This window comes from Arvicanthis niloticus, chromosome 22 (genome assembly GCF_011762505.2).
Source record: "Arvicanthis niloticus isolate mArvNil1 chromosome 22, mArvNil1.pat.X, whole genome shotgun sequence".
In the NCBI taxonomy this organism is placed as follows: domain Eukaryota; kingdom Metazoa; phylum Chordata; class Mammalia; order Rodentia; family Muridae; genus Arvicanthis; species Arvicanthis niloticus.
In genome coordinates this window covers 26,005,776-26,022,721 of record NC_133429.1, presented here as the reverse complement: position 1 = coordinate 26,022,721, position 16,946 = coordinate 26,005,776, and the positions used below count along the sequence as shown (strand labels likewise).

General features: G+C 35.6%; 1 protein-coding gene across 6 annotated transcripts in view; it reads left to right on the top strand.

Annotated features, from left to right (window-relative positions):
- Positions 1-4,572, top strand: part of Lrriq1 (leucine rich repeats and IQ motif containing 1) — a 192,531-nt gene extending 187,959 nt beyond the window's left edge. For 5 of the 6 annotated variants that reach the window (XM_076920108.1, XM_076920105.1, XM_076920109.1 and 2 more), the window contains exon 27: positions 4,288-4,572. In XM_076920108.1, the coding sequence (XP_076776223.1) occupies positions 4,288-4,430 (143 nt within the window). In that variant the 3' untranslated portion in view covers positions 4,431-4,572. The remainder of the gene's footprint in view (positions 1-4,287) is intronic. The other variant, XM_076920110.1, reaches the window with a different exon arrangement.
- The last annotated feature ends 12,374 nt before the right edge of the window (positions 4,573-16,946 follow it).

Here is a 16,946-nt window from a genome sequence, read left to right as displayed (position 1 = left end):
CTGTGGATGTTTTTGTGACTATAAAGAGTATACAACCTTCCATTTTTATTATTTGTCTCTTTAATTGTAAGAAGAGTAAGAATAGGCCAGATTTGACTGTGCGCTGTTTTAAAGCCAGCAGTCAGAAGACAGAGGCAGACAGATCTCTATGAGATCCAGGCTTCCCTTGTTTACATAGGGAGCTCCCCTGGCCAGCCAAGGCTACAGTGTTTTACACTCTTTCAACATCAAAACAATAAAAAGAAGTATAATTTTCACTACCCAGTTGCAATTTTGGGAATCAGAAAGATTCTGTTAATAACTTGAAATTCATAGAGATAAAATTTAAAATCTCAAGAACAGTAGAATGACACGGAGGAGAACAGCACTTGCCATATGTAATCTGTGCATCCTTACTTGCATTCTTGGTGTTGAATTTTAAATTTATCTACCTGAACTTCCTTCAGACACAAGTTGAGCCGCCATCTTTAAGAATGTTATTTGAAGTCTGTCCTATCTACTCTGCTATGAACCTGACGAATAAACTAATTCATAGCACTTAAATTGCTGTGAACGCTTTGCTGCTAAAAATTTGTTCTGGTCACCTTCATTAAAATGTTGATTTTTTTCCCTCCATGCTTTACTTATGCTGTAGCTGCCGTTAAGTATTACAATATGGGAAGGCCTTTGAAAAGGTTTTTATAACCAGACACATAGTGTTGGGTATATTGATGAAAATCCAATGACGTATGACTATACATCATGAGATCTCTATTTTGACCTGTTTAACAGGTTTTTTTTATACATACCAAGAGAGTCTTTCAGAGCATCTTGCGTATTAAATTACTTATCAAAACACAGTATATATGGACCTTGACATTGGTTAAGGAACCAAGGATTAAATCTAAAAAAATAAAAAAAAAATGTTTTATTTTTTCTTAAGACCAGAACAAATCTTGAGCAAAACACAGATCATGTAGCAAAGAGGTGGCTCCTTGGAGAGTAGTGCCCACTCCTGAGGAAACATTTTCAGCACAAATTTGAGAGAAGAATTGCCCGACTTCTACGATCACCTGCAAATATTCTGCAGATTATTGTTAAAAAGTAAAATTCAGAAAAATTATACTGCAGGAAAAATGCTGCTAAACTCCCCTCTGCCATATTTTTCTGTTCCTGGAGATCTCTTCAGTATGGTATGTCTAACTCCACCATCAATCTCTTGAAGCAAGAACCTTTTTCTATTTTATTTCCATGTGGGTAAGTAATTTCAGAACGATTATACATTGACCGTATTAAATTGCTATTTATTTCTGTGTTTCATTCTTGGAGTAATGATGAGATGAAGTAATGACATTGTTATGAGCGCCAATACGTGATTCCTTCACAGCTGTGTTTTCACTCTTCAATTTTTTCAATGTGTCTAGCGATGTCAGAGTTTATGTGATAACAAAGACATGCACTAATGCAATGAGAAAATAAGCCATATGCATTACTGCTTAAATTGTTCATTTTCAAATAACAAGATAATAAACTCAAGCACTTAATCCCACCTAAACTATTGTCTTAGAAAATGCCGTGTTCACTACAGTGTTGCTTATTTTCAAGCTTAATTCCCTAGTTGTCAATTCACTAACAGCATACTTCACAATTACAGTGAATTCGTCCCATAATGCTTTTTAAATTGTAGTTATTATTTCCTGAACTACACTAAAAAAAAAAAAAAAAAAACCCTCTATAAACAGCCTTTGTAAATATAGGAGCAGAGTAAGGATAAGTACAAGAAGATTTGAAGGCTCAGCAGTAAATCCAAAAGAACAATCGTCAGAGAGTAATATTAGGAAAACAAGTTGGCCACCTAATACATTTTTATTAAGAGAATCCAGGATGCAGAAACACTGTTCTAATTAAAGGCTGTGCTTTTTCTTTCTTTCTTTCTTTCTTTCTTTCTTTCTTTCTTTCTTTCTTTCTTTCTCTTTCTTTCTTTCTTTTTTAACAAGCTGTTTTAATTAATTTCAATCTAATTTTAAAATAATTGTTCTGGAATTATGTAAAATTATCTCTAAATATTTAAATAATGTGGACATAGTGTTTAGATGCTCCTTGGCATTTTGGTTTCAAACTTTTATTAAAGACAAAGTCTTTGAGTGATACATCTACGTTGTAGATGAGATAGCTTCATGAAGAATACTATTAACCAATAATAAGCTATGTTGTTGGGCTTTGGCGTTAAAGGCTCATACTTATTTGTATCTACTACTTTGAATAATGCTCGCAATAACCTCATTTATCTCTATTTGAGAAACACATCTGGCTAGAAATTAGTAAAATTAATGTTAACTTTCTATTAATGTCATTTTAATATATTCTTTTTCAGGTGTCTTACAGTCCCACACAGTCTTAGCCATATATGTTCACATTCATATGTATACATGAATATATACATTCTAATAAAAATATGCATAGTTTGTTCTGAGAGTTTTAGCTGCTGGCATGTAGTGACAATTTTTTCTCACTGCTTTTAAAAATGTCTAAAGTAGACTTTTTATTCTTGTATTTGGGGAAAAATTAAGTTAGATTGTTCCAATCTCTAACATTGAGAAAGGGGCTGTGTTGTCAGCATGCTCCACTGACAGCCTTTCCGCCACTGGTTTATCATCTAGAAAATCTCTGCTTCAAGTCCGAATCATCCTTGTTACTTGAATGCACCCCTCCTCTCCCGTTCTGCTGTCTCACCAACAGGGATAGATTAGCACGGGATAAATCTGTCCACATGTGGAAGCTAACTTCAGTTGTCATTTCTCTCCTTTACTAGTTCCTCTGCTGAGGTTTGCATCCAAGGAGTGCTAGCCAAAAAGTCTCTCAGCTCCTGAACTGTAACCTCTTTATGTCCCAAACACCATTTCCTGAAACAATAGGTTTTAGTCCCCAAACACACTTTCCAGAAATACTCTTCTTGTAAACTATCAGTAAAATAAGCTCCTTTGCAGACACTCAGTAACTTATTTGAATTTGTTTGTCAAGATATTAACACTAGAAACTAGGTACTAAAAGGTAATTTTGCTTATGAGAATATTTTTAAATATAAAATTGTTTTGAATTATCACATTATCTTATATCAAATTTAAGTCACAACGCACTGCCCACAAAGGACTGTCCTTGTGCTAATTCTTTTTAGAAGGTTTTTAAAATATATCGCAATTTTTATTAGACTAAATTAACCTAAACAGAAAAAAGGTTGGGGGGTTTGTTTGGTTTTGTCTAAACTTATTTTGCCATGATGGCATCAGAAGGGTGAGTCCTGTGGTTTGAACCTTTGCCACAAGCCAGTATTGAGGAAGTCCTGGAATGTGTCTTTCTGCTGCTTTTACAGTGGTTTCCCCACAAACACAGACCCATTGCTTAATCCCCAGAGATCTGAAGCAGATGAGCACAAGGCTTTAATCGTATTCTTGATCATTACACCCATTTGGCCCCTTTGCATCTTGCAGAACAAAACATACTTTGTCCACTTGCACATTTTTGCCACTACCATTTGTTTTAACCTCTAGAAGTTGCTGTTACTTCTCTACAAGTAATTTATAACTGGGTGCAGATAAACAAGTGTTAACCCCACCCACACCCACACCCACACCCACACCCACACTACTGATGCCATTTTATAGCACCTGGGCACAAAATAACCTGACAGTTTGCTGTCATTGCAATACAGCTGCAAAGACACTCCCACACCAACCTGTAACGCACGTGTAGCTTCCTCCATTTGTAAAACAGCAGACAGGGTTGTCTGTGTGTCTCTGTGTGTGTTTTGCTAGATGGAATTCTATGGATATTCTCAAATTCTATGTTTAATGGACTGTATATTCTATCACAAAATCTTTGTCATTAAGAAATAATTCAGTGATTCAACTTTTTAGGATGACTTTAGTATATACTTTATAATATAAGCCTCTAAATAGTAACCTTTTAAACATAGAAATGTATAGATTGATTAAAATGTTCCATCTTTGTATAGCACCTTTGTGAACCTACAGCTAGAAAAATAAAATGACCTAAATAGAAAGAAGGAAACAATGACATCTACTCTATCTTGTAGAATTTCCTTTTATTTAACCTAAATGCAATTCATGCCAACCTTTTTATCATATCACTTTGGAGACAATAATTTAACAAAGTTTTTTAGTTTTTTTTTTAATAAGCTCCGAGAATATAAAAATTTCAAGTATTTGTTGACTTAGGACTACTTCTTACTCTAGAGTATAATTCTACTGGATCGTGATAATTGAACGCACATTTAATGTCACTGTCTAGGTTGCTCAGACAAGGGAATACCTGCACCAATGAAAACACATACAAGACCTTGTATTAAAGAGCGCATATCATTCCGTGACAATCCTGTTCAACTCAGTGGTGGCTGGGGAAGTGGCAAAAAGAAGGCAAAATCCTCCATGTAATACTTCCAGCTCTGCACTCCAAACACAAAGCACACGATTTAGTTAACTCCGTGGATATCTGGTCCACTTATCAGTTGGAGACAAGATATTAAGATATTATGCTTATTGTTTCATTATGATGTTTTATGTTTCATTATATGTTGTCTTCTAGAGGGTACTCACTTTCTCATTTCTTGCTAGAGTTTAAAGTTCCTTTTGCATTCTTGTAGAATGGCCTAATCCCAAAATAATTTTAAAGACACCTCAGGGAAATTTGCATGTACACTTTCTCCCTCAGTTTATTTTTTATGACACATATATTCAAAATTATTCTTTTAACTATTTTAATATAATACATAAATGGATGTAACTATAGTGATATTGCTTATGGAAATATTAATGACTAATTACCACATTAATAAGTTTGAATCTACCAAAATTCTTAACATCTTAGAATTTATTATGGTTGAAAAGTATTTGCACCATTTAAGTTAAAATGTAATATAAATTTAAACATTTATCAACCTGATAATTTGAAAGTATATCTGTAATGTTTTACTCAAGTGTGTTTTATCCTTGTTTATAAGAGGTAGATGTGAATTCTGATTCTTTAAAACAATTCAACTCACTCACACATGTTCACTTTGAGTTTTGCTAAAGCACCTTTGAAATTTGTTTTCAAAGCTGACAACAATCATTTGCAAATATTAGGACATTTTCTTTAATTTCTGGCAAGTTTCAGTAAGGTCTTACTAGTATGAGGGTAATTCTCCCCCTGTTACCTCAGCAAATACAGTATGCAAAATGTTACGCTGCGCTCTGGGCTTAGAGGCTTTATTACTCTGCATCTGGAATGCCTTTCAGGAAGCTAAACCAGGGTGCTCCAGTGACTCTTCCTAGTTTCTCTGTGTAATAGGATCCAGTGAACTTCAGGTTTCTCTTTTGTTTCTCCTCCTCTCCAGTGAAATTCTTTACCCAGAAATGACTACAAAGATTTTAAGATACGTTTGTTTACTCTTTTTAAATATTTAAACCCTCCCCCATGTACTTTTTGGACCCCTATTGCATTTCAAACCTGTAAATCTTTTTTATCCTGATTGCAATAGAAATGTTAATGAGCCTTGAGCTGTCAATCTATAAAGAAAACATTGATTCATACGTTTCAACCTAGAAATTGAGCTCTACATGTATTTGTTTTGGGAACCGTTAGGTCATCCCTTTGCTAACAACATCCACAAATCAGCATAAAGTAATGCTGGAAAATATTTTATCTCAGCTTATTTTCAACTCTGAAGGAGAAAACCACATTAAAACTGGCATTGATAGGGTTTTATGGTTCATAAACCTACTCAATGAAGTGGAAAGGCTAGTATGAGAAATGAGATGTTTATTATTAAACTGTTTTTGTATATAAAATAAACTTCATAGTTTTTGTTCTTCTGTAACTTTTGTGATTTTTTTTCATAATAGTAATTGTAAAGATCATTGGTATTGATGCTCTTAGATTTGTAGGTGATGATTAATAAATGTCAATAAGTCTGTTTCTGAATTATGATTGTTTAAATCACAAGGTTTTTTTTAATATGGTTTATTGTACCTACCCTAAAAGTGATCACCCAAAGAACCTTATAATCTCAAACCTATCATTGTGTAGTATTAGTAGTATATTTGTGTTCATGAAACTGATATTTTTAAAATTTAATAAAACAGTAAGTGTTTGAACAAAGAAGTGTTTCCTTCTGTTTTCTTTAGGAGACATTCCTAAAAGTTTGTCAGTCTATCTATCTATCTATCTATCTATCTATCTATCTATCTATCATCTATCATCTATTCATCTATCGTGTGTCTCTGTTTCTTTGTTTCTGTCTCTGTGTGTAGAGAAAAAGAAAGGGAGGGAGGGGGGAGGGAGGAGGGAGGAGGGAGGAGGGAGGAGGGAGGAGGGAAGAGGGAGGGAAAGAGACAGACAGACAGAGAGAGAGAGAGAGAGAGAGAGAGAGAGAGAGAGAGAGAGAGAGAGAGAGAATATGACTGGATAATGGACACCAGGGACCACTCTGAGGAGTCAGTTCTCTCCTGCCACCTTGTGGGATCCAGAATAGAACTCATCTTGTCAGCACTGAGCACAAGTGTGTCTCCAGACCAGCCATCTTACTAGCCATTGAGGCATTAAACAAATACTTGCCTTCCTTTAGAACTCAAGAAGATAAACATATCAGCCTGTCTTATCAGGTAGCTGACAATGAATTCTATATTTAGCAGACATAGCCATTGGTACTATTCAAGTGTCCGGTTGACTGTCTTTATGGGAAGCTGTCTTATTTTTCACACCTTCTGAATTAGATTCTCTTCTTACTTTCTATAACCCCTTGCTAGTGCAGAGGACTTACCAGGTTCTTTTTGGTTTTGGTTTTGGTTTGGATTTTTTTTTTTTTTTTTGGCAAAATGGTCAACTTAATCATTAAACAATAAAATCCTGTTGAAAGTATTAGATGAGTTATTTAGAGATTTCAAAATGCTTTGGTATGAGAGTCAAATATACTGGCTTATAATAAGAGTCTCCTCTTCTCGGAGTCTGGGCCACCAATACCACCTTCATGAACACAGTAAACTAATTGTTGTTAAGATGTGTTACAAATATCTTTAGCCTATTGCAAAACATTCCACTTCATTATGAGCTGTGCACCCCAGTCTCCCCATTGTCTTCACAAATGATTTGGGCCTATATGTTGTATAAAAGCGTCATGTGATACCCCTTGCCAAACTTCTGCCCTCCTTCCCAGATACCCATGTGATCAGCTATTTGTAGGAGCCAAGAGTTTTTCCTAAACCAAAACACGAAGTGAAGCTTTTTGTTTGATTTTCTTAGAACCCATGTCCCCATCAGCAGTTTAAGGCAAAGGACAATAGGTTTCAAGACTCTTCTAGATGTCAAAAAGAACTGTGCGAAGAATTAGTGATGTTCTGTCAGCATTCAGGGAGGAAGTTGTAAAGCAGGATGAGTGGGCAGCTTGAACATGTCTGCTGTATCATCATGTCCTTTTCGCCAGACTAAGCACTAGCTAAAGCACTATAAGCTGGTTCTTCTTAGGAATCTTCATTTGATTGTTTGCAAGGCCCTTGGTACGTAGCTCTGGTTGGTCTGGTTTTCACAAAGTAACTCAATCTGTCTTTGAACTCTCTACGATCATCTATCCTCAGCCTTAATGGGATTGTCATGTATTTGTAACACCTCATTTAGTTTTTCTTTGAAACTGGGAAATAAAACAAATTAATTAATAAAACTTAAAATATATCCCTTGTTCTCCCTGACTTGTATCTACAATTGCTGATGTGCTGTCCTCTGTATCAGCATTACTATGCTGTGTCTTCAGAGAGCCAGATGTTAGGCACACTGCAAGTCCATCAGTAGTTTACAAAAGCCTGCCGCATTTGCTGGATGTAACCAGGTAAGTAGGTGGAAAGTCTCATCCATAATGAGTATACCACTGCAATTAATGAGAATTATGAATTTGCTATAATTTCTGTTAGAGAGACTATCAGGATTATTTTAGGATCCTATCAGAACTACTCTCTGGTCCATCACTGGGAATTACAAATGCATTAGTTGGCACATAGGTAAAGTTTCTGACAGCTACCTCAAACATGCAAAATACTGATAAAAGCCTTCTTTTTATATTCTTTAGCATTTTATATATGCCTCACTGCTCATAAGCAATTGGTTTGAAGACCCCATATTGTATAACAAACATCCTCCAGTCCCTTCTATAAGCTCTGGGTATGTGCAGGATCAGCATGTGTGGGTAAGATTGGCAGAGAGGAACTTGTCTTACAGTGGAAAACTACAACTACATTATCCCTTAATATTACAATATAATAAAAGGTATGGATTAAAGGAAATTGTAGATTTACACATTTATAAATGCATAACTATTAATAAAAAGTCACTAGACATATTCCAAATAAAATACATAAAGGCCAAATTCATTATTTTCAGCTTTGATGTGGATTTGAGGTTTCTATTGAAAGTTACTGGATTCTAGACTTCTCTCCCAAACTTCATGTAGCATCAGAAAATTACAAGGAGACATAGTAAGTCTGGGTCTGTTTCTCATCTCTCTGCCTCACTGAAATTTGGTCTAACCATGGATTTTTTTTTTTATGAACTTCAAAATGAAACCAATGTTTAGAATAACTCAATATGATACATAGAACAAAGTAAGAACTCAACCCAGCAGTCTTACCCTGCTAAGTACATATTTTGGTATGAAGCATATGGAAGAAAGTGAAAAGAACATGTTTTTTATAATCTGGCTGACCCGAGTTATATTCCTCACTTTGATGAATCATCTTGCACAAGTGACAAACTCTCCAAGGTTCTTTCCTTACCATTAAATTAACAATACAGTATACAGCTTAAGACTGCTACAAGGTCAAATAACAAAGTGTATGAGAAGCCTCAGGCTCAGTTTCTTGGTTGTGTGCTGTCAACAATAAACAGTAGCATGGCACAGTAAAGCTTTCCAGACGAATCTTCAAAACTTATCCTAAAATTTCATTAAGCAGACTGAAGGTAGATCAATTCTGAATAGCGTACTCAGTAAATAGTTCCATGATTGACAGGAATATTTGCTTAAAAGATCTATAAATCTTAGCTTTTCTAGATTTATCTTGAAGTGACTGTAAAAATCAACTTCTGAATACATAAGTTTTGACTACCCATCAATTAAAGCTTGTATAGTACTTTGGAAATGTAAAATATATTTATTGTAAATTATTTTATATTTATTTATATTTGTGTTTGAATGGCTGGCTGGCTGGTTGGCTCACACATGTCATGCTCTAATGAGTCAATTTTCTTTTTCTACCATGTGGGATTAGGATCAGATTCTGGCCTTTGGAATAGACAATAAAAGGTCCTCCCCACTGAGACATCTTGCTTTCCCCCAAAGTATATATTTCTAATAGCATATTAACTAATTTTTTTTACAATGGCAAATAAAATTATATCCATAGAAAATAAAACCAGCAGCCCAGCACTCTGTAGGCACCATTTTATGCCACAGAATAAACCAATGAAATGTTTCTGTTGCCAGAGTCGCAAAGGATATGTAACATAATTAACTAGAATCCCTATATCCTTTTTAATACCTCCTCTTTCAATGAAAATAATATTGGTTCATCTCTAGGCACACAGAGCAAAGTGCAGCCACTCTTTGGTTTGATTCTTAATCTTTACTCAGCGTTTAAATCTTGTTATATTTTATACTGAGTAGAAAAACCTTGACTTCTCATATATTAACTTTTAAGTGAGTATCAATCTACATTTAATACTCTTTTAAATTTTCATTTTGATATTAAAGAGGTGTTTAAAATTGGAGACAAGAAGAATTAGTTTCAAATGAGGATGGTCATGGAAAGGGCTTTTACATTTTCTATTTCATCTTGAAGGATGGGTTGATGTCATTGAATCGTATTTTGGCAAAGGAATGCAACCAAAACAAAATATCCTAAGACCAATAAATCTGCCATACACGGGCAGTAGAAAGTAGCACAAACAAGGGAGCTGATGATAGGCAAGAAGCTAGGATGCCTATGGAGAGATGCTAGGGAGGTAGTGGAGAGACATAACTAGCAAAGAATAATAAAGCACACTGAGCGCCATACAGCTTTTGGTTCCAACAAGCTGTGGTCTTGGGTGTTGTGTGATTGTTTTTGAAAACACATCCACATTAATAGTCCCAAGGAGTAGTAGTAGTAGTAGTAACTATTAGAATATTTTTAAAATAAGCAGATATTAAGATATATATTTAATGTAATTAACATTAAATATGTAGGGTTACCTATACCAAAGCCCCTACTTAAAGAGTGGACTGATTCCTTTACTTGTCCTTGGAAGACAAGATTCCAATGATATATAGAGAACATTATTAACTTTTAAGACTCTGTTAAGAGTTGATCTTTCTATATGCTGATACTTAAATCTGAATGAAGAGCTCTACCCCACATATGATTTCTTTGAGTCTGTGAAGCAATCTGTGCTACTTCTAAACCCAGGATGCCTGGGGAAAAGCTAGAGTGTCTAACAGTATTTGCAAACATTGGGAGGCATTTATCTTAAATGGCAAGTACCACAGACCTAAGAGATGAAACAGCAGATTTTTTTTTAATTTCTCATAGTTGTGGATACTAGAGCTGTGAGCATCACCATTCTAGTGCTGTCAGAATCTTGGTTATGGTTTTAAGGAAGCCATTTTTTGTGCTCTGTGCTACATAGAGTAGGAAAGTGTTTTCCCATCTTTCATGACTTCTTAGGGTAATAACCCCATCATGAAACTCTACCTCTTGACCTAACCTCACCTTGATTTCTTCTAAAGACTCCATCTCCAAATGCTGCCTGTTGATTAAACTACTCCAACACATGCATTTTGACCAAGAGGATTGATAACGTTAGTTCAGAAAAACATTTTAAAGCAATATATTTTTCACAAAAAAATGATATATTTTTCAACTGTTTTATGATGATAGCTTATGGTAGAAACTGAGCCCTTGAGTGGTAACTGCATTTATTTTAGGTTATAGGGATAAAGAACAAAACTAAGAATAGGACCCTAGTTCCTTGAGTGACAAAGGTCTTGGAAAATGTGTGTTACAGGCAACACCTAAATTTATATCCTAACTGAATAAACAAACAGTTTATTTTCTGAATAAACAGTTTGTTTAACTGAATAAACAAACAGTATATATTTATACACTTATTTTCTTGGTACACATACCTCAGAACCTAACTGCATGGTGGATATGTATATACCTTGGAGATAACAATATTATAAAATTTGTTTCCTATGTATGATTCTTGGTTCTTCTCCCAACCCTCTTTTTTTTTTTATTTTTTCAGACCAACCACAGTTTCCCTATGTCTTCCTCTCTGTGCTCCTCCCCTTCACCTACTCCCACCCCAACCCAATCTACTTCTCTGTTTCTTTTCAGAAAAAGACAGGTCTCCCATAGATAACAACCAGCCATGGCATATCAAGTTGCAAAAGACAGGCACCTCCTCTACTATTAAGGATAGAGAAGGCAACCCAGTAGGAAGAAAGAGTCCCAAAGACAGACAACAGCGTAAAAGATGGCCCCTGCGTCCACCGTCAGGAGTCCTAGGATAAGGCTTAACCTACACAACTGTAACATATGTGCATTAAAGCCTGGTTAATTATAAATTTCTTTATAAATTATAAATTTGTTGTTTTATTTTGTGAGACAGGGGTTCTCTATATACTACCTCTGGCTGTCTTGGGACACACTTTGCAGACTAGGCTGGTCTCAGACAGAGATCTACCTGCTTCTCCATCCTGAATGCTGGAACTAAAGTCTTGAGCCACGATACCTGGCACATTTTTTTTTCTTTAATGGTTGAATTGCATTGCTTTTTTAGTGAACCATTTTTTCAATTCCTAGCACCATTATCTTATGTCCTGTTGATCCATAGTCTTCATTGAGTGATTTTTTCCACCATTAATTTTGAAAACCACATTAAAAAAACAAAACAAACAAACAAACAAACAAACAAACAAAAAACAAGACCATGCACTGTCCTACATAGGTAAGTCTATTAGGTGTCTTTATAATCAATTTCTACCCTGTGATGGAACTCATTTTACATGCAGTGGTAGAGAATGAGAGCATTGACATCCCTTTTTCATCATCCTTAGTAAACAGGTGGTAAAATCTAGATATACCTGCTGTGAATCTGAATCTAGCCTGCACATTATTACTACTATTTGGGTACTATGGGTAAATAGATATGAACATATATTATGACCAGCATGTATATTATTACAGATTCTAACACCTGTCCATAGGAAATTCAAATGTTACATATTTTAAAATTACTAATGGCAGGCTAACATTTTTTTTTTCTTCTTAGTAAAAGTTGATCCTAATTTAGAAAATGATTGTACTCTGATTTTTTTTTTCAAAGCCATTCCAGAGATGGAAACTCCTTCAAGGGTTAAGAATATCATTTGGAAGCACTGGTTTTAAAGACATTTGCATGACCCATATTTACCTCTATGAAATCTCTCGTTCAGTAGAGTGCAACTATGAGAGTAATCCCACTATAGCCATAGGGATTGTTAATTGTTAAAACCTTTTTTTTTTAACACACAAAAGAGTATATTTCTGATCCAAAACTGTCAAGCATTTAATCATCCATCCATGTATCATCTCTTGGGTAAAAAAATCACCAGTTCTCTCACCCATTCTTAGGATAGACTTTTAAATTCTTTTTTGACTCAGTCAGAGCCACTATACAAAAAAGAAACACTTAAAACCTGACTTTAGTCTACAAATACAGTTTCCAAAGTAACTCTCAGTGTAAGATTTCTACATAGCATGAGTTATGGTTTGGATCTGAACTTTCTTGTGTGACCAATTTCATTTCTGTTCCTGTAGGGTAAGAAAAATTTGTTTTGGCTTAGCAACTAAGTCACAGGGTAGATTCAAAGTATCCTGGGATCTTCCTCGTTCAGAACCTCATAAGCTTTGTTTCCTTATGTTTCTAACCTTGGTTTACAACTTGGTGTTTCTTTTCACTGATTTAATTCTGTCATCCTTCCTCTTCCAAAGACCACCCCCCCTTTTTCTAAATGTATCTAGCATATTATAAACAAAAAAAAAACCAAATATATTATTATATATGTATCCTTTGAGTTTCAGCCAATTTGATGTTCAGCAGCAAACCTGCAGAAACGTAAAAGATTTTGCTTGACCCATTCTTACTTCTGGAGCTAAAAATTTCCATGATTAATTGTTGAGTTTCCCTTGCATCTTCTACATGCCTTGATTCAACTGTGATCTAAATGGTTAGATACACAAGGAAACCTACAGACCTTAAAGGAGACACAGCCTACTTTATTTCATTTTTTTTTAAATGGTCAATACTTTAAAGTTTCTTCCCTTAATGCATTTTGCCAAGATTTGCATTTCTTTTAAAATGCTAAGACACTATTCAACTTTTATTAACATTAGAAAGAATGCAAGATTAAAAGACATTCTTACTCAAAATAGACTAATGAGTTACTTAGATTTGCTTAATTCAATTCAATTATTGAGCCAATCCTAACACAGTGAAAGAAGGGCTGTATAGGTCTCTCCCCAAAAGTAGCACATATGAATCAAATACAGTGTGAAAGAAAGAATTCCAAGAACCTCAATCAGAAACGCACACTATTGGAGTTAGGTTCCCTATAACTAATTTCATTACAGCGATTTTCTCCAAACAGTCCCTTTTACAATTAAAACCCTCCTTTTTATAATGGGTTTGGTATTGCACACGTGTGTGAAGCCCAGGCAAGAAACTGAAAAGAAAAAAAAAATGTCTAAAGGATTTTCTTTGGTTTTGGTACCTTAAAATTCTCACCTAAGTGACTACTTGAAAAACTAAATACTGGGACTGATCATTATAAACAATCAATTGTCCGTTCAGGTTATGTGATTTTAGAGAGCGTCTGTAAGGCATTACTTATACTTTAGTTCCATTTTTTTGACTTGATAAAAGGATGCATTTGTGAGCATCTGTTTTTGGAATATAAAAGATGACATATTTCCCCGGGGTTCTGGGCCCTCCTCTTTTGTTGAAAACTTGACACCACCCACCAGCACCTTGTTGAATGGAAAATGACAGAAAATTTCGCCGACGTTAAGAAATTTTTACTTGAGAGCAAAATCTTAGAAGCGAAGGGGAGGAGACCCTGCATTTCAGGGTTACACCAAAGACAGCAAGAAGACTCAAAAAAACTGGCTTCTAGAAGTGTGAAGGAAGTGCGGAGACTGGATCGCTTTCTGATGGGGGAAGGTAAGTGAATTTAGGGAACTCATTGGTCCACTCACCGCATCCATAAACACACAAGCAAATACCCAGGCTGCTCAAGAGCGACAGTCAAATAAATGTACCTGCCTCCTCCTCTTACCATTTCTACTCTTACCAATTCTGCAGCAATTCCTGATGTGGATTGATTCTGATCCCTAATCTGTGAAACAAAAACGGCACTGTCTTTACCAAGGGACGGTTAGATTATCCGTTTGCCAACATTAATATTTGGATGGAAAGCTTAAAATATGTTGTTTTTCCAAGAGTTAGACATTAAAGGCGGGGAAGCACCGCTTATGCAATACTAGCAGCAAATCGGTTAACCACTAGCTTCTTTCTTGTTCAGGAGGCACTTTCAAGTTTCCATTTGGAAGCGAAACTTCTCTTCTTTCGCTCAGAAGAGACCCTCCTTATGCGTGCTTACACAAAGAGGCTTCTCTGGTTGCTGGTCACGTTGCCTACTTGGCTGAGTGACATGAGGCTGCTTTTGGCAACCTTGCCTTCACCCCAGATGATCAATACCTCCATCATTCCCGTTTTCCTCGGGGGCAGTGGAAGGTTATTCTACTCCGGAGGGCTAGTCTCACTAAGGTGAGCACCAGGTGTCATCCACCTCAGTGAGGCAACAATTTCTATGGTTGTCTAGGAACTATGATCAGATAGACCTGAGGAGCTAGCAGGCTGCCTTGGCCACCTGTGAGGGCTTGGCCTCAGGATGCAAGTTCACCCAGAAAGGGACCCTCCTTGCTGCTCTGTATTCAGCATCCAGTTCCTACTATCTACAGACCTCTGTTTACCAAACTCTACTTAGAGAACTCTGCAAGTTAAAAATCGCATATCCAAATTCACTTACTATGAGAGGCAAGGCAATTTTGAGAAGAGATCTTCATTTTCTCTCAGGCTCTTTATTGATTTTCTAAAGGAGTTAGTAAACGCTGAGCCTTTTTTTTTACTCTCTCCCTAGAAATAAATCCTGGGGTAACAATTGTGTTCTTGCCTTCATCTTTGTCATGTTGCTCAAAAATCTATACCGTGATTTCTTTTTAAAAAGTCTTCACATGAGAAATAAAAAGTTTACAAATATATACACATAGCTTCCTGAAAATAAGCATGTCTGTCTTTAAGACATACCCCCAAAATCATTAAGGAAAGTAAACTCAAAACATACTGAATTGAACTGTAATCAAACTGTTTACCAAATATGATATTAGGAAGTATGTTTTAAATAATTAACTTAGTACTGCAACTGGGATTTGTGAATTGAGTTCAGTTGAGTTTCTTTACTACTTAAAGGTATAAATGACATGTGAAAACTCCAACAAGCTTTTGTGTCCAGAACACTTTAGAAAAAATAACACAATTTTAGAAAGAAATGGAATTATCTTTATTATCCTGAACACAGCTATTATTTTATGTAATAGAATAAACTATTATTGTGTAGCTCCTTCTTATATATTCATAATGAAATACAAAACCAAATGCCTTCAATATTACCAGTTGCCAAATAAGTCAAATTATCACTGGAATCTTTTACACTTAACTTGAATCCTGTAGAACCAGAGACCTGAGCTTTTGATGAAGAGTCAACTCTGAGAAAAACAATTCTTGGGACCGGCTGAAACTCATGAGCAAATATATCTTTCTGAAAACTCATATGTTTTCTTTGAAATACCAAGTGATATTACCATTATGTCAAGATAAACATAATTCATCATGTCAGGGGGCTTTGTAATAGCATAGTTGAAAGACTTCAAGATTCACTTAACATTCACATCATTACTGTGTAAGACTCTTCACTGCTCCTCAAACAGGACAAGCTCCACACTTGTCTGCAGGTCTGTAGGCAAGTTTTTCAGGGGTTGTTATAACTTGAGACATGTTTTAAATCTCTCTCTCTCTCTCTCTCTCTCTCTCTCTCTCTCTCTCTCTCCTCTTTCCCCTGCCAACAGTGTGTGTGTGTGTGTGTGTGTGTGTGTGTGTGTGTAAACTACCAAGCTGCTTTAATGCAATATATATTCCTGTATTACTATTCTGCAGGACTGTGGGAAGACTAGAGATGAAGCCAGGGAAGGAGCACAGCAACTGAGCACACATAAACAAGAGGCCACCTGGCTTCCTGCCAGGATACATGGCATTCAATTATTTCAGTCCTTTTTCATGAGAGTTTCTCTCTCAGCAGCTCCTCCTCCCCTCTCCAGACCATTGCTTTTTTACACTTGGTATACTTTGCATGATTTAGCATGCATGCATGTCCTCCAACCCCAAGCTTTACTCATAAATCCAACACTCTCTCTACAATAAGAAAGTGCTAAAAGTAAATTTTTGGAGTCTTATCTTGACATGCCCATACTGCCATATAAATGTTATATTTCATTTCAGGAGTTAAGAAAGAACCTAGAATGGTCCACATCTTGTCTTCTCTACCGCTTTAATGTATGTAGAAGTACCTTTCATGTCTAAAATTAAAAGTACATTTGCATAGAAAAGAGAATCATTCAATGCATTCAAAGTTAATCGGTAAACTTTCTTCTTTCTTATCTTTCCTTTTTTTTTTTTTTTTTTAAGTGAAATGAGTTAAGTTGTCTTTCCTGGTAAATCACTCATCTCAACTTCTGATTGGGTACCCCTGAAGAAGAGTGCAAAATAATAATTTCAATAGAAGTTTCAAA